This window comes from Eubalaena glacialis, chromosome 15 (genome assembly GCF_028564815.1).
Source record: "Eubalaena glacialis isolate mEubGla1 chromosome 15, mEubGla1.1.hap2.+ XY, whole genome shotgun sequence".
Classification (NCBI taxonomy): Eukaryota; Metazoa; Chordata; class Mammalia; order Artiodactyla; family Balaenidae; genus Eubalaena; species Eubalaena glacialis.
Genome location: NC_083730.1, coordinates 55457728 through 55483706, shown reverse-complemented (window position 1 = coordinate 55483706; position 25979 = coordinate 55457728). Strand labels below are relative to the sequence as shown.

The window sequence follows — 25979 nt, the reverse complement described above, 5'->3', positions numbered from 1 at the left end:
CACATATATATGGAATCTAAAAAAAAAAAAATGGTTCTGAAGAACCTAGGGGCAGGACAGGAATAAAGACGCAGATGTAGAGAATGGACTTGAGGACACGGGGAGAGAGAAGGGTAAGCTGGGACAAAGTGAGAGAGTGGCATGGACATATATACACTACCAAATGTAAAACAGATAGCTAGTGGGAAGCAGCCGCATAGCACAGGGAGATAAGCTCGGTGCTTTGTGACCACCTAGAGGGGTGGAATAGGGAGGGTGGGAGGGAAACGCAAGAGGGAGGAGATATGGGGATATATGTATATGTATAGCTGATTCACTTTGTTATAAAGCAGAAACTAACACACCATTGTAAAGCAATTATACTCCAATAAAGATGTTAAAAACAAAACAAAATCTGATTAGAAAATGGGCGAAAGATATAGACAGACATTTCACCAAAGAGGATGTACTGACTGGCAAATAGGTGCATGAAAAGATACTAAATATCATTAGCCATTAAATAAATGTAAATTAAAGTCATTATGAAATATCACTACATACTCATTACAACTAATATGAAAAAAAGTTACAATACCAATGCTGATGAGAATGCAGAGAAACTGTATCTCTCATACATTGCAGGGTGGTATATAAAATGGTAGAGCCACTCTGGAAAATAGTTTTACAGCCAGTATCATATGACCTAACATTTGCACTCATGGGCGTTTATCCCAGAGAAATGAAAACAGTGTACTTGCAAAAACCTGCACACAAATGCTCATAGCAGCTTTATCTCTAATAGCCAAAAAATGGAAACAACAAAAATTATCTTCAGTAGGTAAATGGCTAAACAGACTGTGGTATATCCACACTATGGAATGATACCCTGCTATAAAAAGGAATGAACTACTGATTCCTGCAACAATGGGGATGGATCTCAGGGGCTTTATGAGGATTGAAAAAAACAATCTCAAACGGTCGTATACTGTGTGATTTTTTTCTAATAACGTTCTTCAAATGACAAAATTATAGAGATGGAGAACAGATTAGTGGTTTCCAGGGGTTAGGGATATGAGGGGTGGGGGGATATGACTATATAGAAGTAACACGGAAATCTTTGTGGTGATGGAATAGTTCTGTACCTTGATTGTAGCAGTGGCTACAGGAATCTACGCATGTGGAAAAATGGCACAGAACTATACACACACATCAAACCAATTGCAATTTGCTGGTTTTGATACTGTCCCAAGGTTATGCATAATGTAACCATCGAGGGAAACTGGGTGAAGGGTGCACTAGACCTCTCTGCACTATATTTGTAACTTCCTGTAAATCTGTAATTATTTCAAAACAAAAAGTTAAAGACAAATGACAGATGCCAATAGCAAAATGACACATAGGTTGGAATTATCTAACAAAGACTTTAAAAACAGCTATTATTAAAATGCTCCCCAAAATAAGGGCAAACACTTGGAATTAATGGTTAGACAGTGTAAGCAATAAAAAAAGAACTAAATGGAAAATTCAGAAGGGAAAAATACAATGACCAAAATGAAAAACACACCCTCGATAAGCTCAATAGCAGCATAGAGATGACAAGAGAAAAGACTCAGTATGCAGGCATACCTTGGAGATGGTGTGGGTTTGATTCCAGACTACCATAATAAAGCAAATATTGCAATAAAGCCAGTCATACGAATTTTTTGGTTTCCCAGGGCATATAAAATTTATGTTTATGCTATACTGCAGTTTATTAACTGTGCAATAACATTATATCTAAAAAACAATGCACACACCTTAATTTTAAAATACCCTATTGCTAAAAAATGCTAACCATCATTTGAGCCTTCAGTAGTCATGGTACTAACATCAAAGGTTACTAATCACAGATCCCCATAATAAATATAATAATGAAAAAGGTTGAAATATTGCAAGAATTACCAAAATGCAACATAAAGACACAACGTGAGCAAATGTTGTTGGAAAAATGGCACCACCAGACTTGATGAACACAGCGTTGTCACAAAACTGTAAAAAATGCAGTATCTGTGAAGTGCAATAAAGCAAAGCACAATAAAATGAGGTATGCCTGTACCTGAAGATACATCAGTAAAAATGATCTAATCAACAAAGGAAAAAAAAATGTTTTTAAATGAACAGAGCCCCAGGGACCTGTGGGAAAACAACAGAAAGGGGAACATTTGTGCTATTAAGAGTCCCAAAAGGACAGGAGAAAGAGTTTAGTGCAGTAAAAATATTTGAAGAAACAAAGGTTGAAAATTTCCCATATTTGCTTCCCATATTTGCTACTGATTCAAGCTCAGTGAACCCCAATAGGATAAACCCAAAGGAACCTACTTCCAGACACATCGTAATCAAACTGCTTAAAACTAAAAACAAAGAAAATACCTTGAGGACAACCAGAAAAAAATGACATTACTTACAGGGGGAGAATGAATTGGATAACTGAAGATTTCTTGCCAGAAACTATGTGAAACCTCTGAAAGAAGTGGAACACCATTTTTAAAGTATCAAAAGGAAAGAATTATCAATCCAAAATTCTATAGCCACTGAAAATATCCTTTAGGAATGAAAATGAAATAAAAACAGCCTGAGAGGAAGGAAAACTATGAAAATTCATAGCCAGCTGACCTGCTGTAAAAGGACTACTTAAAAAAAAAAAAAAAAAACCTCAAAAAGGAAGTTCTTCAGACAGAAGGAAAATGAGAGTGGAAGAAAACCTGGAACATGAGGTAAGAAAGAAGAGCAACCAAAATGATAAATTTACCTATTCTTCTCCTATTGAGTTATTTAAAATACATTTGACCAATGAAGACAAAAATTATAACATTTTCTAATGGGGTTTTCAATGTGTATAGCTGAAATACATAAGACAACTACAACATAAAGGGGAGGGTGAAGGGGCATTTATGGTGGTAAGGTTTCTACATTTCTTAAAAAGTGGTAGCATACTGTGAAAAATCGGGCATGTATACTGAAATCCCTAGAACAGCAGCCATTAAAAAAACTGCATAAAAAATATAATCAAAAACACAGGGACTTCCCTGGTGGCGCAGTGGTTAAGAATCTGCCTGCCAATGCAGGGGATACGGGTTTGAGCCCTGCTCCAGGAAGATCCCACATGCCACGGGGCAGTTGCGCTTGTGCGCCACAACTACTGAGCCTGCGCTCTAGAGCCCTCGAGCCACAACTACTGAAGCCTGCGTGCCTAGAGCCAAGAGAAGCCACCACAATGAGAAGCCTACGCACAGCAATGAAGAGTGGCCCCCGCATGCCACAATTAGAGAAAGCCCGTGCGCAGCAACGAAGACCCAACGCAGCCAAAAATAAATAAATGAAAAATAAATTTATTATAAAACCCCACACACAATAGATAAACTAAAATGGATACTAAAAAATGTATAAATAACCCAAAAGAAGGCAAGAAAGAGAAACAGGAACAAAAAACAAAGAAGTACAAAATAAGTAATAAAATGGGAGACAAACCCAAACACGTTAATACTACATTAAATGGGAATACTCTTAACACACTGACTAAAAGACAGATCATCAGAATGGATTTTTAAAAACAAATCCATTAGGGAATCCCTGGAGGTCCAGTGGTTAGGACTCTGCACTTTCACTGCCAGGGCCGGGTTCAATCTCTGGTCAGGGAACTAAGATCCCACAAGTCACACGGCACAGACACATTAAAAAAAAAAAAAAAAAAGTCATTTGCAATATGGAATCTGAAACTGTATCAATGAACTTTTTGCGCTCACTTTGTAATATTTAAATTAAATGGTGGACTTCCCTGGTGGCGCAGTGGTTAAGAGGCCTCCTGCCAATGCAGGGGACACGGATTTGATCCCTGGTCCAGGAAGATCCCATATGCCATGGAGCAACTAAGCTCGTGCACCACAACTACTGAGCCTGCGCTCTAGAGCCCAAGAGCCACAACTACTCAGCCCACATGCCACAACTACTGAAGCCCGCGCGCCTAGAGCCCGTGCTCCACAACAAGCGAAGCCACCGCAATGAGAAGCCCGCGCACCACAATGAAGAGTGGCCCCCGCTCGCCGCAACTAGAGAAAGCCCGTGTGCAGCAACGAAGACCTAACACAGCCAAAAATAAATAAAGTAAATAAATTTTTAAAAAAATTTAATGGTCTATCTTGTACTTCGAGTAGATCTTTTACTCATCTATGATTTTATAATTGGTCATTTAGAAAATATTGGTCATTGAGAAAATATTGGCTCTTCCAAAAAATTATGAGCTCTTCCAAATGTTGATACATTTCATCACACAATATTCAAAAATCTCATTTATTAATGTCACCACCAACTACATGAGAAAAGGCTTTAGGCACTGGAAAGCTGTCAAGCTCAGGGTGGCAAATACAAGTTTTCCAAAATTCTAATTTTCACATAAAAGCTCTAATTTTATCACTGGCCACAAATATTACCAGTTGTTTTTCAATCATCACATTTCAAAATTCAGACAGCACAGGTCCTTCCCAAGTGACACATACATACATAAGTGAAGCCACACACAGACACATCCCTGATATTCAAAGGCCATATTACTGACAGTAGCAAAAAAATGTTTAGTTCTGTCATAGGACTACTAATCCTTTCACCAAGTAAGTAATTTTTCTTTTTTAAAAATTCAGGTTTATTGAGGTATAATTTACATAAAGTAAAATTCATCCTTTTTAGGTTTATAGTTCAATGAATTTTGACAAACAGCTGTATAACCACCACCACTACCACAATCAAGATACAGAACACTTCCATCACCCTAAACGTTCCCTTGTACCTCTTTGCAGTCAATCCCCTAGCCCATCCCCAGCCCCTGATAAATGTTCAGTTCTGTTATAGGACAGTAATCCCTGCACCAAATACACAGATATTAATTTTTTTAACATTTTCCCAAGGTCATCCCATACACCTTATTTCATACCAATTCAGTAAAATGTTACTACTGCCTACTGTTAAATTAATGTGCATGATGGTGTCATTAATCATCATGCAACATTTTATTCTACTTCAGATCACCATGCTTCATGGCTTAGATTGCCTACCAATACTCACTTTCCAGACGTGTCAAATCCGACAAAGATATGTTTTAGCAGAAAGCTATTTGAACCTTGCAATAAATACATTGCACAGTCAATCAAAGAACTGACTCCCATCCCTTACCCAGGCAAGTTCTAGACCACTGCTTCTGAAGTAAAATACTACAGAACTTACTTACTTTCCCCCTCCAACCTAGTCAATAAACACTTAGCAAGATCTTTTCCCTACTACTACATACCTCATCTTCCCCACTCCATTCTTTACCAATGCCCATACTTCTCAATTTAAATGTTTTTCACTTTGTGCAGTCTGTGTACAAAGCACCCTCCTAAGTGCTGTGGAAACACTTCTCTTTGTGGCATGTTATCTACAACTTTGATGCTCTTTCCACTATACTACAGACGAAGGATCTTTGAAAGCCTGCCAGTTACTGATGATATGCTGTATGTCAGGCAATTCATTTACCTTTTCTAAGGTTTAATTTAATTTATAAAGAATAATATCTGCATCAGCCAGCCCATGGGATTGTTGTAAAGATTAAATAAAATAATGAATGTGCAAAGTCTTATAAAAATGAATATTATTGGCTTTTGGTTCCTCATCCAAAATTAAAAGATACTGGGGAGTGGGGGAACCCACCTATATACCTTTATACATACCACTTGTAGTTTTAAAATACATTATCCCCCTAGAACAGATACAGCTTAGATTTAAATAAATTACCAATTACTCCATATCTCTTAACCTCATGTCAGCTGTTCTTGGCTTTCATCACAGAAACAAACAAAAACATTTTCTAGTAATTCAACAACAAACAAATATTTATTGAAAACTTAAAATATGCCAGGCACTGGAACTAGTGACACATCAGTGAACCAGACAATCAGATACCTGCTCTCATGGAGCGTACATGTTGAGCATCAATATCTCAATATATAATAGCTCAGAAGCCCACGAGCTATTTAAGTAATTAAAATATGTTTTCATTTAGGAAAAAAATTTTAATCTCATAGGAACGGTAAATTTCCAATCTCTTTCGAATTTATTAAAAAAAAAATCTGTTTTTTAAATATACTATACTATTCTTTCATAGCCTATTCACATTTAAACAATTTCTTCATAAGTACTAAGAAAATAGGAGGTCCTTTCCTTTTAGCTGGCAAAGGAACAAGGTACTGGGGAGTTACAATGATGACTGAGGGCAACACTACTTGAATTCTTTATCAAATCTGATTTCCTGCCCTGCCTGAAATCAGATCAACCAAACAAACTAAAACAAAACCAGCTTTTTCAGAAAACGTTCATTCTTTTCATATAACCTGTTCTTTCTTAAAACATATTTTTAAAAAGAGAAAATACTTTCTTAAAAGGGAGGCAAGTTTTTTTCTATCCAATCCTACTACTTCCATCTATTTTGTTTTCCTCACAGCAGCTTCCCAAATGAGGTATATGCAGGAGGCATAATGTCTAGCTAGTTGGCAACTATTCAGTCCTTCCCAAACCTGGCTATGCAATCACCTAGACTCTGTTAAGAATACAAATTTCAGCATACTACATCTTCCAACTCCAATTCTCGTACGGTAAGGCTGTGGTGAGGCCTGCCAGAATCTGTATTTGGTTCTGATATGGTTGATCCATGAACAGGCATTTGGAAATCTTTCACTAAGTTACCCAAAGACTTATCATTAAGGCAAAGCAGCATACAGGTATCCTTTCATTAAAGGACCAAATGTTATCCCAGCTGTGGTCTTAAGTTGGCGGTCTTTGGCAACTAGTTGACAATACTTATGCTAACTCTAATGTTAGATAACTTAACAATTTAGTAAAAAGGTCATTTACAAAAAAGATAAGGAAGAATAAACTATCACAACTTGGGTCTCTCTTGATGAGGAATCTCCATCTAATATAGGAGATACTTGCTGTTTGCGACTGCCCAGCAGGTCATTTCCCCCTATCTTGGAAACTGAACTCCAATTTCCATCCCTCCCCCATGCAACTCTAATACTCTGTCTTGGAATAAGACGACTCACTCCCAGTTCTGAGACTGGAGCACATGATGGAGGCCTACGCTTACCATCACACCATTCTTCTGACTACTGTGACTGGTTCAGATATGGGCGCATGATCTAGTGGGCCGGATCAGTTAGAAACTCTATTTAAAGGTTAGAAGAAAACACTTTTTCTTCCACTATGCCTGAACAAGCACTCGTGGAAGCTAATGGCAAGTACCTTACAACCACAAGGAGTTATGTATCTGAGAAAGGAGACAATACTAAAGAAGCAGATTGGGAAAGCCAGCTCCCAGTCACATCATTTGAGCCCTGAAAAAAGACATTCCTGAAGCTAGAATCTACCTATCAAGTATTCAGAGGCAATAAACATTCTTTGTTGTTTAAGTTAATTTGGGTTGAGTTTTCAGTCCTTTACAATAAAGATTCCTAATTAATATAGGTAAAAAGGAGTAGAATCTCTATAGGCCCTTAGCTTTCAATTCACTAAATTGTCTACTCTGCCACTACTATAAGAAGAAAGGAAGGGGCAGGGACTGAGCATGAATGCTACAATTACAAAAATAAGCCCATTGTTTTTATTTAGATTATAATTCATTTAATTATAATAAATATTTACTCTAAAACCACCTGAGAAAAGCTATATGAGGTTAATAACTTCATTCTCTTCTACTCAAAAAGATGACAGAAGCTGTGGGGGACTGGGTTGAGACAGGTAATGCCAAAAGACCACCTAACAACCTAGAATGGCAGGATAAACTCCTACAGACAGAAAAGCTTTGGGGCCAGGGCAGAAGAGCACAGGGCATAAGGGCAAAAGGGACCTAGGGGCAGCCATTTATCATCAGCTTACACAACTGTTTTTGTGAGGTTTCAAACCATGCTTTACAGATGATCACATTTAATGCTTACCACCACCCTATGAAATAAATTATTATTAACTCCCTTTCACAAACTGAAGAATAGGCTGTTGAAGAGAGTTTAAGCCATCTATACAAGGTCAAAAAAAAGAGGGAAGGGAGGAGTGGTATAAGGAACATCTATGTTATAGTCTGCCTTGCCCCACTGCTCTTCTTTTCCTGGGAACTGCCTCCCCATTCTCATAGTTCTCATGTGATCCTTATCACAAGAGATTAGTTGAGGGGTGAGCACCTGACCCAAGCTGAATCGATGCATCTTTTGCTCCAGAGCTCTGGATTTGAGACTCCAAGATTTAAAGTCAGTGGTTGAAGCTGAAGCTGTTGGATATAAAGCTCCAGTGCTCTGGGCAACGGTATCTTCCACATAAGTGACTAAAACCAGTCTACAGTCCGAATGACAAAACAAAGCAAAAATAAGAATAAAGAGAGAATGGCTTGTTTCCATTTGAGGCCCAAGTTCCAGTTCTTATTGAAGTTCAACTGAATCTTTATACTTTTAATGAGATCAGGTTTCTCTGACTCTAAAAATTCTTTTTGCCTAGGAAAATTCAAGTTGAGTGCTATCATGTATAACTGACAGCATCCTAACTAATTCAGAGAGAAAGAACAGGGGAATGGGGGGGTGGGGTGGGGCAGATAATCATTCACAACAATCAAAAAGTATTCATTGAACAATAATGTCCAGAATTACTAAGCCCTCATTAGTAATTCTCATTAGAGAGGTAAGGCTAACACTTAAGACAGACTCATACAACACAGTTCTGATCAAGTTCTAAACTATATGAGACAGATTACAAGTACTATAGAAGTTCAAAAGAGAAAACAACAGTGTAACACAGTTGTAACTTATGTTAGACTATAAAGATGAGAAAATTGGCGCGGAGGACACAGAGGAGAACTCAAAGGGAGAGAAATATAAGGCCTCGTGGGAAAGAGCAGGCAACATGCTGTAGAAAGTGAGGAAATCCACCTGGAACATACAGTCTGTTTTGGAGAACGGTAGGAATTAAGACTAAGTAAATAGGGAAGCTAAGACCACATGACCAAAAGCACTAAAGTTAAGAAAAAGAAAGATATAGTATGGACTATACAGGCAAACTGCTAGGGCGTCCCACTAAACCCAAGAATGTTGGGTTGAAAATTTCGACTTGAGTAGGGCAGAAATAAAAGAAAGCAAAGATCAGATTCAAGAAATATTTCAAATAAAGAATCCCATTCTACTCTTCTCCCAAGTTTCCAAGAACTAGTACTTCTAACTACAATGGAACCTTCATAAATCTGTAATATAAAGGTAGAGCAAGGAAAGGAGTAACTATTAACACGTGGATGAAACTACAGCACTTGCATATAAATTATTTCATTTAACCCTCATGATTAAACCTATGAAGTAAATATTATCATGATTCTCATTTTTCAGATTAAATATATTCAGGCTCAAAGAAGTTAGATAACTTGTCCAAGATCACTCAACTAAATAAAAAGTTGGCCTGTGGAGTGGGGAGGTGGATAATAATGCTCTTGGTCAACACAAAAGTCCTTTTTCCCAGAACAAATTATGAAGACATATAATGAAAACAATGATGATGATAATGATAGCTAACATTAACTAAAGGCTGAGAACTATGCAAAGCATGTTACATGCACTAGCATTATCACATTTAATATTCCTAACAGCCCTATGAGAGTCTATGATTAATCTTATTTGAGGATGATGTAAGCATTTGAGTCCTAAAAAAGTTAAGAATTTTGCCCAAACTCACAAGGCTACTAAGTGGCTGACCTGGTTGGGATTCAAAATCACAGTCTGACTGCAAAGCCCATGCTCTCAACCACTATGCTATATTGCCTCCATGACTAGATATTACTAGAAATAAACAAAGGAAATACAATTAGGATGAGACGAGTAAACACTTTTAGAGTGGATGATAAAAGTTAGAGAAACATTTTCTTTGTCCTACTGTTAAAGTATTAAAATTTTAAAAATCAACTAAAGGATAGAAGACATATCTAAAACAGAATTTCTTAATAAGGTTGGGAATTTAAATACACTCGTATCTAAAGACAGTTTGGAGATGGTTTCAACTCGTGAATTTTGTACTACACTCCTAATGAAAACAAGGGTCAGAGAGTAGATACTAGCTGTCCAAGGCCATACAATTTTTCAGTTTACAATTTACAGTGTCAACTAGAGAGTACAATTCTGTACTTCAGACCCCACCCACCGTCACCCACCAACCATTCAGTTTTTCTTTCATTATATCATACCCACATTCTTGGAAATCAAACAAATGTGTAATTCTGTTAGTGTTGTTAGAACTAAGATTTTTCCATGTAAACGCAAAAAATACAAAGTGATGATAAACAGAAACTAGAATTATCGGTATAAAGTATTTTTTCTTCTTTCCAAAAATAAAATTTCACAGCCCTAATTATTAAACAAGGATAAGAAGCAATTTCAACCAGTAGTAATGAGTACTAGCATCCAGTTCCCCATTAAACGGCTGATTTCCAAGTCTGGGGCAAGAAATGTATGTACAAGATGAGCCTGGGCATCCTATTACACCAAGAAACAAGGAAGTTCCCTCAAAGATTATTAAGATCATAGACAAATAAGATGGGAGTCAATGTAAAGAGGCTCCCATTAGTCAAAGACAGGACAAATTGAGCATAGCAAAGATGACAAAAATTGACTGAAACACATCAAATATATTTTTTAATGGTTTCCACAATGATGCCAAAAATAAAAAACAAAATAAAAGAGAGAAATAAATAAATAAGTATTGGGTATATCTTATCCGCTGAACTTTATGGACTAGATCAATGAGTTCTTTTGCATACCAGCCTTTTAGGCAAAGGGAGACCACAGTAGGAGACTGTAGGGAGTGAGGCCGATAACAGCAGGGGATATATTCCCCTTGTTCCCTTACTGCCAGATCAACATGCTTCTATCTCTACTTAAAACCACAGTCTCTGCCAGAAAGCCCTCTCCATAGAGCTACCCTTCCAACTGCTCTCTTCCCTTGTCCTCCTAAAGGTGGTAGTAGCTCTTTCCCCACTGTTACTTGTCCCATGGTAGTGCACTACCCCTACTGATTTCCTTAAATACTGTCTATACATTTGTAAATAGTCCCTTTCTTAAATTTCCCTTAAATACCCAATTTGTGCCATGTCTAGCACACTAAACCTCCAAAATACCTTACTCTGAAAAGTGGCAATTAAAGAGAAAGACTAAAAGAATCTAAAAAAAAAAAAAGTTGATATATGTGTATGTATAATTGATTCACTTGGTTGTACACCTGAAACTAACACAACATTGTAAATGAACTATACTACAATAAAAACTTAAAAAAAAAAAGAATCAAAAAAAATAAAAATAAAGAGAAAGACTGATGCATTCACCCTGTATTTTATGAACCCTATTTCACGGTAAGCAAACAGCCCTATAGACGATGAGTAAAAGTTCTTAAATTCTTATATTCTCTTAACAGAAGAATTACAGTTAAAAAATGTGAAAGGAATGATATAATTAAAAAACCATTATTTTGCTTTCCCTGATGAATAACTGCTTCAGCTAAAAATTATAAATGGATGGAACCATTAGCTGAAAGGATACTAAAGGATTTTACAAAGCAAGTTATTCAGGCTGTCACCACCTGAACACACTGATCAACCTTAGCATCACTAAAAGCGTGGGTCAGCCAGATACTGTATGCCTCTTGATGTGATGCAAAAGAAAATACAATCTATGAAACACTCCTGACTAAAAGGTCAAAATAATTAAAACGAGTTTTTAGATCTAACTACCAACTTACAGGAAACATGGAAGATACAGGAGCAAGCTAAATGACATGACAAGGAAACAAACAAAAAAAATCCAGAATATGAAACACTGTATGGTACCAAAGACCTAGTTTTTTCAACAAGACAATGGGGGTGGCAGATAGAGGAGATGGGGGAAAAAACTGCTCTACATGAAAAAGAGACTTAAAAGACCTAACAAACAAAAGCAACATGTAGACTTTGTCTGAATCTAGATTCTAATAAAGCGACTGCAAAAAAAACATCGTTTTAGACAACTACAGAAATCTGAATATAAACTGGGAATTAATGGTACCAAGGTACTTTTAATTTTGTTAGACATGATAATGGCCATTGTGGTAATGTAAGAAAAAAAAATTTTTTGAGATGTTTATTGAAGTATGTAAGGGTGAAATGACAATATCTGGAATTTGCTTTAAAATATCTTTGCAAGAAAAAGGATGTTTGATGAAGCAAGTATGACAAAATTTTGAAAACTGCAGAATCTGAGTAATGGAGGTTCACTATGCTATTTTCCCTACTTGTGTATGTTTGAAATTTTTCATTTATAAAATTACCAAACAAAACAAAAATCCATGTTTTTTCCACTACAACCACAGTTTTCAAACTTGAGCGTGTCTAAGAATCCACATCTCATGCAGGATCCTAGGACTTATCCCCCAAAATTCTGATTTTGTTTGTCTGGGCATGGGCTCAGGTTCCATTTTTAACAAGTCCTCAAGGGAATCCAGTACATACAATCTACAGACATATCTGAAAATTATACACTTAGACTAATTCACCACAAGTCTTTAAATATACTCCACCTAAGAGAAAAGGCATGATCATATCTCTTACCTCCCCTTCAAGCCATACCCCACTCATATCTGCTCATAACTTATCCTGTTCCTGGGACTGTAAGTTCCATGAAGGCAGAGCCCTTTGCTTTTACTCACCATGGGGTCCCCAGTGCCTACGAGAGCACCTAGCACACAGTACACAGCAAATAAATATTTGCTGAATGAATGAATTCATTATTCATTAATGAATGAATAACATCAAAGAGAAAAAAGAAGAGTTAACTGTAGTTCACTATTTCAAAATCAGTTCCAGGGAACAATCTGAGATAAAATTTCAATTTCTTGCCAAAAATCAGTATAGAAAGTATGGCATAAAGACTATAAATAAAGTATGGGAATAACAATAAACTAAAATTAAATAATAAAAATAAACATAGGAATAAAGGAGGGACACAGGTTAGGGTACACTTTAAAATATGATACATGTTTAAGACAACCTCTCAAGATTGCTTTGGCTATTCGGGGTCTTTTGTGTTTCCGAATAGCCAAAGCAATCTTGAGAGGTTGTCTTAAACATGTATCATATTTTAAAACAACCTCTCAAGATTGCTTTGGCTATTCGGAAACACAAAAGACCCCGAATAGCCAAAGCAATCTTGAGAACGAAAAATGGAGCTGGAGGAATCAGGCTCCCTGACTTCAGACTATATTACAAAGCTACAGTAATCAAGACAGTTTGGTACTGGCACAAAAACAGAAATATAGATCAATGGAACAGGATAGAAAGCCCAGAGATAAGCCCACGCACATATGGTCACCTTATCTTTGATAAAGGAGGCAAGCATATACAGTGGAGAAAAGACAGCCTCTTCAATAAGTGGTGCTGGGAAAATTGGACAGGTACATGTAAAAGTATGAAATTAGAACACTCCCTAACACCATACACAAAAATAAACTCAAAATGGATTAAAGACCTAAGTGTAAGGCCAGACACTATCAAACTCTTAGAGGAAAACATAGGCAGAACACTGTATGACATAAGTCACAGCAAGATCCTTTTTGACCCAGGTCCTAGAGAAATGGAAATAAAAACACAAATAAACAAATGGGACCTAATGAAACTTAAAAGCTTTTGCACAGCAAAGGAAACCATAAACAAGACCAAAAGACAACCCTCAGAATGGGAGAAAATATTTGCAAATGAAGCAACGGACAAAGGATTAATCTCCAAGATTTACAAGCAGCTCATGCAGCTCAATAACAAAAAAACAAACAACCCAATCCAAAAATGGGCAGAAGACCTAAATAGACATTTCTCCAAAGAAGAGATACAGATTGCCAACAGACACATGAAAGAATGCTCAACATCATTAATCATTAGAGAAATGCAAATCAAAACTACAATGAGGTATCATCTCACACCGGTCAGAATGGCCATCATCAAAAAATCTAGAAACAATAAATGCTGGAGAGGGTGTGGAGAAAAGGGAACACTCTTGCACTGTTGGTGGGAATGTAAATTGATACAGCCACTATGGAGAACAGTATGGAGGTTCCTTAAAAAACTAAAAATAGAACTACCATATGACCCAGCAATCCCACTACTGGGCATATACCCTGAGAAAACCATAATTCAGAAAGAGTCATGTACCAAAATATTCATTGCAGCTCTGTTTACAATAGCCAGGACATGGAAGCAACCTAGGTGTCCATCATCGGATGAATGGATAAAGAAGATGTGGCACATATATACAATGGAATATTACTCAGCCATAAAAAGAAATGAAATGGAGGTGTTTGTAATGAGGTGGATGGAGTTAGAGTCTGTCATACAGAGTGAAGTAAGTCAGAAAGAGAAAAACAAATACAGTATGCTAACACATATATATGGAATCTAAGGGAAAAAAAAAAAGAGGTCATGAAGAACCTAGTGGCAAGATGGGAATAAAGACACAGACCTACTGGAGAATGGACTTGAGGATATGGGGAGGGGGAGGGGTGAGATGTGACAGGGTGAGAGAGTGTCATGGACATGTATACACTACCAAATGTAAAATAGATAGCTAGTGGGAAGCAGCCGCATAGCACAGGGAGATCAGCTCGGTGCTTTGTGACCACCTGGAGGGGTGGGGTGGGGAGGGTGGGAGGGAGGGAGATGCAGGAGGGAGGAGATATGGCAACATGTGTATATGTGTAGCTGATTCACTTTGTTGTAGAGCAGAAGCTAGCACACCATTGTAGAGCAATTATACTTCAATAAAGATGTTTTAAAAAAAAAAAAAAAATCCAGAATGTTTTCACCACTAAACATTTCCTTATTATGCATAAATAAATTTCACTTGCCAGTATTTTGAAAAAAAAAAAAAAGAAACACATGAATATATTCTCACAGTAGAAGAATCAATCCATACAAAAGCATATAGAACAAAAAAATAAACACAAAGTATTTGTACATTTATGGGTCATATACATTTACATACGATTCTATTATGCTATGGCAACTTCTTTTTACCTGGGTCTTAAAGAATTTTCTATTTTAATATGTACAGATCTTATTCTTTCTCTATAACAATGGAAATGTTCTGTAATTTTATTACTGTCTCCTTTGTTGGTGATATTCTGTTTGTTTCTACTATTTGCTATTATAAAAGAGAATACTCTTGTAAAAAAAAAAAAAAAAAAAAAAAAAAAGACAACCTCTCTCCTAAGACATCAAACTTTGGACGTTAATTTGAATATTCAAGTTCCTACTAACTGTTTAGAAACTATAATGACAATGTCCCCTTACATCTCACAATCCCAAACAGGAAGGGCAGACACATTAGAAAAGTAAACTAGTACATGTATACATTTTAATGGAAATACAAATAAGTAACTCAATTACCACTTTCTCTGTTTAAAAAGCACAAACCCCTACAATTATGACACAAGTCACAAATGCAAAAAAGAATAACTGCCAAATATAACAATTAAAAGTTATCTTAGGATGATCTTCTAAGGCTATGTAGAACTAGTTGCAAAAATAGCACTTACCAAAGATGGTTCCTATTCTTATACTTCTACCCCCAAATCACTTAACTTTAAAATTTTCCTTCTTAAAAATAAATCAATAACAGTTTTAAAATTTTTATGGAATTATAATAAACAAAGACTTATAGAATTTTTAGAGACACAATGGACATTAGCAACTACATGGTCCAATTCTTCATTGGGGAAAATGAAGCCCAGATGAGAAAAAAGATTTACTTGGTTACACAGAGAGTTAACAGCAAAACAAGGATATGCCAATGCTCTGAATTTCCAGTCCAGTGTACTTTTCACTATACCATGCTAACAGGATATTTTAAAAAATATTTTCCATTGTGAAATGCAGTAGTACCTGTTCACCTTGTACATACATGTGTGGGGTATTCATCAGCTATGTTCTGGGCTTAAACTAAATAGATGTACCTCTTTTTTAGTGGGGATGGTCATGGGGAAGGGGAGCTACTAGACTATCTTCAGCAACAGAACTCCGTATGTAGTATTTCCTGATATGTGGGCCTTTCTGTCATATATCAGAATCTCTAGTTTTTAACCATATAAACACATCAAAACTTAAAATCGTGAAATAAAACTAAATTGTAAAGTTATGCAAAATCTAATCTAAAACTGGGAATTGGGGCTTCCCTGGTGGCGCAGTGGTTAAGAATCCGCCTGCCAATGCAGGGGACACGGGTTCGAGCCCTGGTCCGGGACGATCCCACATGCTGCGGAGCAACTGAGCCCGTGTGCCACAACTGCTGAGCCTGCGCTCTAGAGCCTGCAAGTCACAACTACTGAGCCCGCGAGACTAGAGCCGGTGCTCCGCAACAAGAGAAGCCACCGCAATGAGAAGCCCGTGCACCGCAACGAAGACCCAACACAGCCAAAAATAAATAAATTTTAAAAATAAATAAATAAAAAATAAATAAAATAAAATAAAACTGGGAATTTACTCTTTGTTCATTATAAAATATTATATGTGGTTCCTTCTTCTGGATTAAAAACAGTTCTGACTCAAGAGATTAATGAATGGCCCAATTCATGTCTCAGCTATTACTCTGAGCCACCTCTCTATACACCCACAGGGTTCTTGCAGTGCAAGAAGGCCTGTTTAACAGAATAGTGAAAGTATAAGATACACACAGAAAGAGAGTAAGATAACTAAGTCTCTGTAAACCAGCTCCCAACTGTCTTTTTTATCAATCTGAACCCTTAACACAAAGTAGGTATGTTATAAATCATGACTAAATGAATAAACAATCTCCAAAAGCCCCTCCTCGTTCTACTGAATCTCATCTAAATGTCTCCATTTTCAGTTAACAACTGGCTTGGACACTTCAAATAAAGTACAGCTGGATTATGAATTTACAAGCATGGTTTGAAGTGCCAGATAAATTACTCTGCACTTAGAGAAGACAATAAATATCAACTTCCAGCCTAAGCACAGTGACTAGCATATAACAGGAATACTATAAATATGACAAAAATAATAGTTACCAATTAACAAATGCTTACTAAATACCACATGTTGTGATAATTGCTTTGTCTACATTATTTAATCTTAACGAAAATCTAGTACTATTATCCCTCCACTTTCCTTAAGATGAGACAAGCTTTGAGAGGTTAAAATTATTCACCTAAAATCATCTGGTAAGTACACGACAGAGCCTACATTTGAATCCACGTTTAGAACCTACACAAAGATGTGCTGAATGAATGACCTCAAAACAGTCTAATCCAAACTAACCGGATATGCAACAGATACTGGTAACACTCATGAATTATGAACACTAGCAAGCATATAGCTTTAAGGCCCAAAGATTTAATGACCTCAAGTCTTTTCATTCCACCAACAGTAATATAACCCCAAATGTGATCAATGCAACTGGCAGGACACACAGAGGGACTATACAGCAATAATCTAGAATCTGGAATGCTAGCCACAATCTTTTGAAATAATCCAACATGTGACCTAGGATTGTCAGAGTTAAAGTACACAACAAAAAGTTCCATTTGAGTGGCAGGCACACTAGCAGTGTTAATGACAAAACAGGTAAGTTATGTGACATGAAGCTTATTTTGGAATATTAGTAATTTGAGTAAAAATATGACATCCAAGTAGAGATGCCTAATAGGCAGTCAGGTATTTAGGATTCAAAAACAGCAAAAAGACTAAAAAATAAAGACCTGGATATCATGGGTACAGAGATGATAGCAGCTGAAGATATAAGAATGGATGAATTCTCCAAGACAGGTGAAGAGAAAGCTAAGTATTACAGGCCAAAGACTGAGGCTGAAGGAAAAAGAAGTCAGCAATGTAAAGATGGGAAAGCACTAGGTCAAGGAAGCCCAGAAAAAGAGAATTTAAAGAGGAAAAACTCAAAAACTCGGAACTTCATTTACATTTGCCTTCTACATTCTGAAAAACTGACTAATGACGGTAGCAACAAATACGTACGAAGGGGACAGCAGTGTTGGAACTCAGTATGCACTGTTCATCTATTATTGGTTGCCTTCCCTCTATGCCACTCACTCATTGCTACACCTCCACCAACTAAACAAAACTAGAAAAAAAAGGTCAAAAACAAAAACTAAAAAAAAAAGATGCTACAGTCAGATAGCTTTATTTTCAAGAAATGTATGTCAAACTTCAAGACAAATATACACCTAACCTTCCCACTCACCTGCCTTTGTTTTTCCTTTTTAATTTACAAATTATAGGCATTTTTGCCTCTGGAAAAATAAACGTTAATTAAACTCCATTCCCTACTGTTTTCAGAGATATTCAAAACTATTGAGAAATTGTTAACAAACCTTAGATAAAATAATTCTAAAGTTTAAAAAAAAAGTTGGAAAAAGAAAAACAGCTCTTGATAATCATTATAAACTATAACATGGACAGTAAGAGAACCATTAGGACACTGGAAAGAATCTGAAAACCAGAAAACCAACGCTGAGTAATTTGGATGATCTAGGAAACGAGTGAATAGGTACCGTATTACCTTAGCATCTGCAGACTATTTTAGCATTTACATTTGCAATATGAAAAATGGGCTTACCTGGTTTTTAAAATAAATTATGTGTTCAAGAAAAGGTTGAAGAAATCATTTATCAGGGCTTCTCCCAGCTACATTATTTTATAACTACTAATACTCAACAAAAAAAGCTGTTTTCTTTGTGGGTGAGGTGGTTTAAAAGACCTACACCAACAAACTCTTCTGCAATCAAAAGGTGTAGGAACTTTCATTTCTGAAGAGTAGGTCTAGTCAAGAAAACATAATTTGACAACTTTATTTTCTGAGATTACCAAAAAAAATATTAGAACTTGAGTGTTGTACACGGCACATAATACATACTCAATAAGTATCAGCTAAATAAAGCAACAATGGCCAAAATAATAGGGAAAGTCAATCAATTTAAAAAGGGTATTGTTCCTACAATACATGAGATGTCCAAAGTCCAGACAGGGAAGAGTAAAAACGGACTCACTGAAAAAGATGAAGCTGCCTGGTAGGTCATTCTGCATGGCTGAATAAATGAATGAATGTTTGATGATAAACATAAAATAATCATGCAAAGAAAATTCATGTTAGATGCTACAAAACTGGAAAAAGGGTTCTATCTCCAAAGAAAAATTCAGTCTTTACCAAGTTCAGATTAATATAATAAAATTTCAACAGCTATCAATAAACAATTATGGAACTCAACAGAAAAAAGGGGATAGGGGGAATATGTCTGTTGACTATGTTCTTTTAGGTCTTGGGCTCCAAGACACTTGGCTGTCCTAACTCTGAGAGGGCATGACTACCTGCCTACTTTCTTGACTCTTCCTCTTTGTTCTTTACCCTTTTATCATTGTATCAGTTTCAACTTGCATCTGTGTGCAAATGATTTCCAAACTGTTATCTTTAATTATGAGCTCAGTTTCATATCTCCAATAGTCTACAGATCATGTCTTTGTGGTTGTCCTACTAACCCCTCAAACACAACAAATACAAAACTGAATTTATCTGTTGCCAATTCTTTCCAAGCGATTTCCAAACCTGACTTGTTTTCACCAGTCTCCCTATAACCCAGGCTTAAAATTTTTAGTCATCTAACTATTCTTTTTGGTTGCCCCTTCTCCCCAACCCTGCCAATCAAATTCCATCAATTCTCCTTCCCCATTCTAATGCCCCAATTTTGAGCTTCAATCATTTCTGGACTATTACAGTAATTTTTTTAAAAACTTCATATCTCACCCCATCTCCAGTCTCTTTCCACACAACCCATCATGCACACAACTACCACATTCATCTTCATTCACCCTAGCACAGTCCTGTTTATAAATATTTAATAGCCACAAAATACTGAAGAAAATCTAAACTCCTTAGCCTAGCAATCAAATCCTCCACACTCTAACCCCAATCTGTCCTTCCAACTTTATCTTCTGTTCCCCTAGCATGTGCTAGCCTGTCATGTTTCCACCCTCTATTCATGTTATCTTCCACTCCCCCTTTGACTACCCTCTATCTAAATCCTATCCATCCAGCATACAGCATACCGTGGCTCTCTCAACTCACAGAGTTCTTCCTTTCAATATCCAAGAGTGTTTATTACCTATACCAATCATTTGAAATTTATCACATATTTTCCCAATCTGTGAAGTGTTTTGCTTTATTTTTGTGTATGTGTGTGAGATTAGGACTTGTTTTTCTAAATAGATTGGACTTACAAGGAGAGAATTCATGACTTACATTTCCTTATATCTTCCACATTTCAATAAATTTGTGAGGTTCCCACCAAATGAAGCTACGGCAAGAGGCTAGAAGACAACTAAAACAAACCAAAAAAACTCCTACTAAACCCTCCCTGTAACACTGCTTCATGGAATAAGGAGATCAAAAAGCAAAGTAAAATGAAAGATATACAAAAATTGGATAAATATTAAAAGAAGAATTAGACTTCTTAAAAGTTATAGAAATCCTTCCTAGAAAGATAAGTTCTAATTCCTTCTCTTATTCAATAAAATGTGTTCAATTGTATTAAGCATCAACCCTCTTTTTTGTTTCTCTATATGAAGAGCATCCATAATGTGGGTGAGACATTTCAAACATACAACCCACAACTCTTATTTCACAGTCAAGGATGCTTAGAGTAATTTAGAAAGCTTTGGGGAGAAACTTTCTTGTAGACCCATATGTGTTAAAAAAAATATACACAGGTATTTAGAGTAACTGAAACGTATGTTAATTTTAAATGATCTACATCACTTTCCTGACTCAAGATGAGATTTTAAAATGGTATTATTTCTCTGAATGGCATTATTTAATTCACTTAATTTTAATCCCAAATACTGTGGACATCTAACATTAATTCTCTGAGAAGGTTGTAAATTACTATCCATATACATATTCCTTGAAACTTTTAAGATAATGTGGTTTTGTCTGGGCCAAAATAGGATTACTACATAACTTTTGGTTGTTCAGTAAAGGAAAAACTTGCTTACAAATAGTTTGCAACTATTAGTATTAGGAGAAATTGAAAAAACTTAAGAACTCCAGTTATCTACAGATAATTATTCATGCTATCAACCACTGAAGAATTTTTAAAATAGTGTTTCGGCCTTTCATATCATAAAAACTTCTTCAGAATGTTTCAAAAGTTATAATGTTAAGCACAACACCACCAAAAAAGGGAATTATGACAAAATATCTGTGCAGTACTTTTGTAATCAACAATATTGTAAAAGATGTTAATATCATGATGACCTACCATCAGTTATCTTGGATTTTTACACTTTAATAGTCCAGCAAACAGTTCCTCAGACTCAAATCACCTATGACATTTTGGCTCAAAAATCACTTCCTCAATCTCGATTCTACATTGTCACAAGTCTAAAAATTAAACCCTTAAGGAGCTAAATAGCTGTAAATGGAAAGCAGTCTTTTCCAACCTTACTGTCAAACCGATAGGAAGGATTAATATTACTAAGATCGCCATTCAACAAACTACGTAGTAATAACTTTGACGTGGTAACTTTTATATGATCGCCTGCAATAGAGGTTTATAAGTATCTTTTGTGTAACGATGAACTGAGTCAGAGCTAAAAGTTCAGAGAGTGCAGAGCCAGTCCAATGATAAATAGGGCTACGGCATGAGCTTTCAGTGGTACTCCAAGACTCTTCAGGAAAAACACCAGATTTTGGTGTTTTCCAAGATGATGCACACCTGAAACTTTCTTTTGCAGATAACCAGACTGAAAGCAAGAGGAAGGAAATAAATACAGAACCTTCGACAAGCAAAAGAGAACAGTGCTACTCACCAGCAAACAATCTGAATTCACTTCCGATTTGGGATCCCGCAGCAGGTTGTCGATTTTTTCAAACCGAGTCTCAAAACTGTCCCCAGTCGACATGTTGCTGCTACTGTGACAATACCCTCGTACCAGCACCAGGAGCGGAAAGCAATTTCAACCAACTTCCTCCGGCGGTGGGTTCGCGGCCGCGGGGCGGAGGAGCCGGAACCCCAGGGTCACCAGGTGCGCCCGGTTCCCCCTCCTCCCCCTCACTGAGGGGATCTCCGCTCTCCAGACCCCGGGCCGGGGGCGACGGCGACCCACAGCCGCTCGGACGCCCAAAGTCGCATCCCACCCGGCAGCCCCTCACGACAGCCGACAGCGCCGTCGCCACCAGCCTCGTCGCTCCGGCGAAGTGCTTCAGCCTAGCGGGCCCCGGCCGCCTTCGCCATGGAGGGCTCCCGGTCCCGAGATGGGCAGGAGGGGGGAGAGAAAGAGAAGCAGGGTGGAGACTCCTCCGGGCAGCAGGGGAGGGAGAAGAGGAAAGGCGAAAGCGAAGGGCGGGCGCGGAGCTGTGCCAGCTGCCGCTGCCGCCGCCGCCGCTCGGGCCCCGGGCCGGGCCCGCTCCGCTCTGAGGCGCTGGAGCCGGTCTAGCCCTGCATCCCCGGATCCACTTGGCCCGGCCCGACGCACCGATCCGCCTCGGCCAAGAGCTGGTCCCCGCGGGATAGCCTCAGTCTCCCATTTTGTCCCGGCGCTGCCGGGGCTGCTGCTGCGGTGTCCGGTGGGGCAGGGCGAGGTCGGTGCCCGATGGAGACTTGGGAGAGGACGGGCTGGAGAGGGGGCGGTGAGGGAGACGAGAGTCCGGTCCCGGCGGCTGCGGCTGGGGGAGCTTCTGGGAGGCGCTGTGGCCCGGGCTGGCGAAAGGGCGAGTCGCGCGGCGAGTGCTTGGGGGGGTGGGGCGAGGGGGGCAGTGAGGGACTAATATGTCCGCCTTCCTGTTCAAACAAACGGAGACCGCCGGCGCCGACTGCGCATGCGGGGCGCGGATGTTCGGAAGGGGAACCGGGCCCGCGCCGCGCGCGCGCGCACTCGGACGCCTCCGCAGGGCCGGGCAGGGCCGGGCTGGGCCGGGCGGGGCGGAAGGCGGGGAGCCCCCGGGGCCTCACAGGCTGGCTGGGCAGGCTGGCAGCGGGGAGGAGCTGACAGGGCGCGGCGGGCGGCACCGCCCTCGCTCCGGCAGGCGTTGAGCAGCTAAGCCGGCTCGGGAAGCGGCTGTGGGTGTCCGCGCGAAGGAGGACCTCTCGCTGCCTCCGGTGGCGTCCTGGCCGCTGCCCCAGCTCTGCTTCCTCTGGGCTGCAGCCATCAGGAGAATTCTAGCGAGAAAGGGTGCTTGTTATTGTTATTTTGGAGATAATTTTTTTTGTTTTGTTTTGTTTTTTAAGGCAAGATGCCTTTTCGCCGGCAGGGACCAGCGTTTTAGCACCAGCGGAGTCTGGTCTTCAGTAGTGCTTCATCGTCGGCCCTCCGTGAACCCCACGTCGTTTAACCCGTCCTTGCTTCCATGGGAAAATTACGAAGCAATGCAGTACATGACCCTCCTAAAGCGAGCGTGTGTGTCAGGGGAGCTTTAAACTATTGACTCCGGAAGATATGGTCAATAGAAGTCAAGCTCAATTTAGTTTAAAAAATAATAATAATAATCTCAGGAAAGAAATCAATATTTTTTAAGTTATTCATACTAGTTCTCTCACACGATTAACACTCCCACTATAGTTCTCTTCTTGATGTGTAATCCTGCCATTTCGATTTCAAAACATTCAGTGAAACTTAGAATAGTGATTTTTACCAGACTAAAGTAGAACATGAAAGTAATGGCCATTTCCTCCTAATTCAATTGCTTCATTGACTGTAGTGTGAGAGAGGGTGAGACGTGTTATCCAATCTGCTGATAAAGTAATGTTTGTCACTGCTTTCAGCAGGACATCTACCTTAATTCATTTCTAATCAATCTTCAGTTTTGCTCATAGGTCAAATAAAGGATTGCTAAAAATAGAAAATGTGGATGTTTTACCCCACACTGGAGAATGCTACAGATGAACCAATTGTCTTTATATAAAAAGCACTGTACAGCATCTGAACAGTCCACCAACTTTCTGTTGTGAGTCAGAGGTTAGGAAAATGTTCTATTGTTTGAAAAATGTGCATTCTGTTTTCATTGTGTTAGATACAAGAAATATTTAGATGTAAAATCCACTGTATAAGTCAAGATAGGAAGTAAGTCTTCACAAAAATCGTATCAAACACGACAACTAGACAAAATTCAGGTATTTCATTAAATGCTTTTGCAGTGACTTTTCCTGGCTCCAGTATTTTAAGCCAGTCATGTGAATTAAATTTATTTTTAAGCATAGGGCTTAAAATAAATCTGGCAGTTGCCCTAAAATAAATTTCCTAAACCATGCTTGTCCTTTTTTATTACCATTTTTAGGTAGTCTTAGGAATTTTGTTGTTTCTCAGAGAACTGTGAGCATTATGCTGCTTTCCACTTGGACACTTAAAAAAATGCAGGTAGCTAAGACAATAATTGAGTGACACTTATAAATGTAAGTGGGACTGCAAGCCCATCTGGCAAAGCTACTAGAAGTATAGGTGTGGCCTATGTATTTTACTGATCTACAAGTCTAATCTGATGATTGTAACCCCCCACTATCTTTTACCATAAGATAGCTGGACTCTGTATCAATGTTTTTGTTTTTTAAAAGTCCTCACCTGTAATAGAGTAGAATCATATGACATTAAAGTTCCTTTCCAACTTTAAAATTCTATTGTCTAATTGTTACTAGTCTCTTTAAAAGCATTGTGGATATTTGAGATCACCCTTAAAGTATATATTAGAATCCTAAGTACAATTGCAAACTACTGATACCATGTATAAATATAGTAAGAATATAACATTAATTACACATACTGAGTGCTTACCATGTGTTAGGCACTATTCCATATATAATATCTCATTAAAACTTCAAAAGTAGTCTGCTATAGTTATACCTACATTGTAGATGGGGAAACTGAGGTGCAGAAAGATACGTTAGTTGCTCAAGGTCATGACAGACCCACGTTGGAACAGAGGCTGTCTGACTCCAGAATCCCCACTCTTAACTGCTCAGTATGCTAACAATATCCAATCCTAATACAATAACAAGTAGTATTATTTCACAACTGTATTATTTACGTCACACAGATTTAAATGATTCCATATAAAAAAGGAAATTATAAAATTTACAATGTGAGCAATATGATTACAGTCCCTAGGGAAAGATGTGAAATGATTTTAGAAAGGTGTGAATACAAAGGATCTTGGTAGTGTTCAATAACAGTGGCTTGACTAGAGGTTCCCAAACACTGGGTCCAAGAACCAGTGGCCGTCCTTGGTGGAGTTGTTCATAAAGGAAGCTATTCTACTTTAAGACTGTCTTTCAATCTGAAATTCTCTTGACTACTTTTTAAAAAAACTAAATGTATTTTCCTTTAAGAAGCAAGAGTAATAGTAAATGGTACAGTTTTTTTTAATGTTTTTCACTTGGAAATTTAAAATTACAAAGTTGGCAACTTAAGCAAATATATAGATTAAATTAGTTATATGTTAATTTTTCTGGTTTTTGGAATTCAAACATCTGGAAGTGTTTAATTTATATGAGATTCATGCTAGGACCTAATGAAGAGACTGCGGTGCTGAAAGAATTTGAGGCATATTTGGGAGAGATCATGGAAAAAGTAGAAAGATTTGGGTGTAGACTTGTGTATAGTGAAAGACAATTAAGCTGAGCATGCCTTTGCTTTCGGTTATTTTGTAGGAAATTGATTCTGTTTAATGTTTATGGAATTTCTTTCATAAACATTGATGTAGTAGCTAGCCTCGAAGGATGGTCCCCAAAGAACCCTGTCTTCCAGTATTCATGCCCTCCTGGAGTACCCTCCCACACTGAATCTGGTCTGGGGCCTTATGACCTGCTTTAACCAATAAAATGCAGCAAAAATGGCACTGTGCCAGTAACAAGCCTAAACTTTGTGAGTTTGCCTGGCAACTAAT

At 38.0% G+C, this 25979-nt stretch overlaps 1 protein-coding gene across 2 annotated transcripts in view; it reads right to left on the bottom strand.

The window, feature by feature from the left end:
- ROCK1 (Rho associated coiled-coil containing protein kinase 1) overlaps positions 1-22869 on the bottom strand; it is a 146406-nt gene extending 123537 nt beyond the window's left edge. For both annotated transcript variants that reach the window (XM_061170278.1, XM_061170279.1), the window contains exon 1: positions 21914-22869. In XM_061170278.1, the coding sequence (XP_061026261.1) occupies positions 21914-22006 (93 nt within the window). In that variant the 5' untranslated portion in view covers positions 22007-22869. The remainder of the gene's footprint in view (positions 1-21913) is intronic.
- Between the last annotated feature and the right edge of the window lie 3110 nt (positions 22870-25979).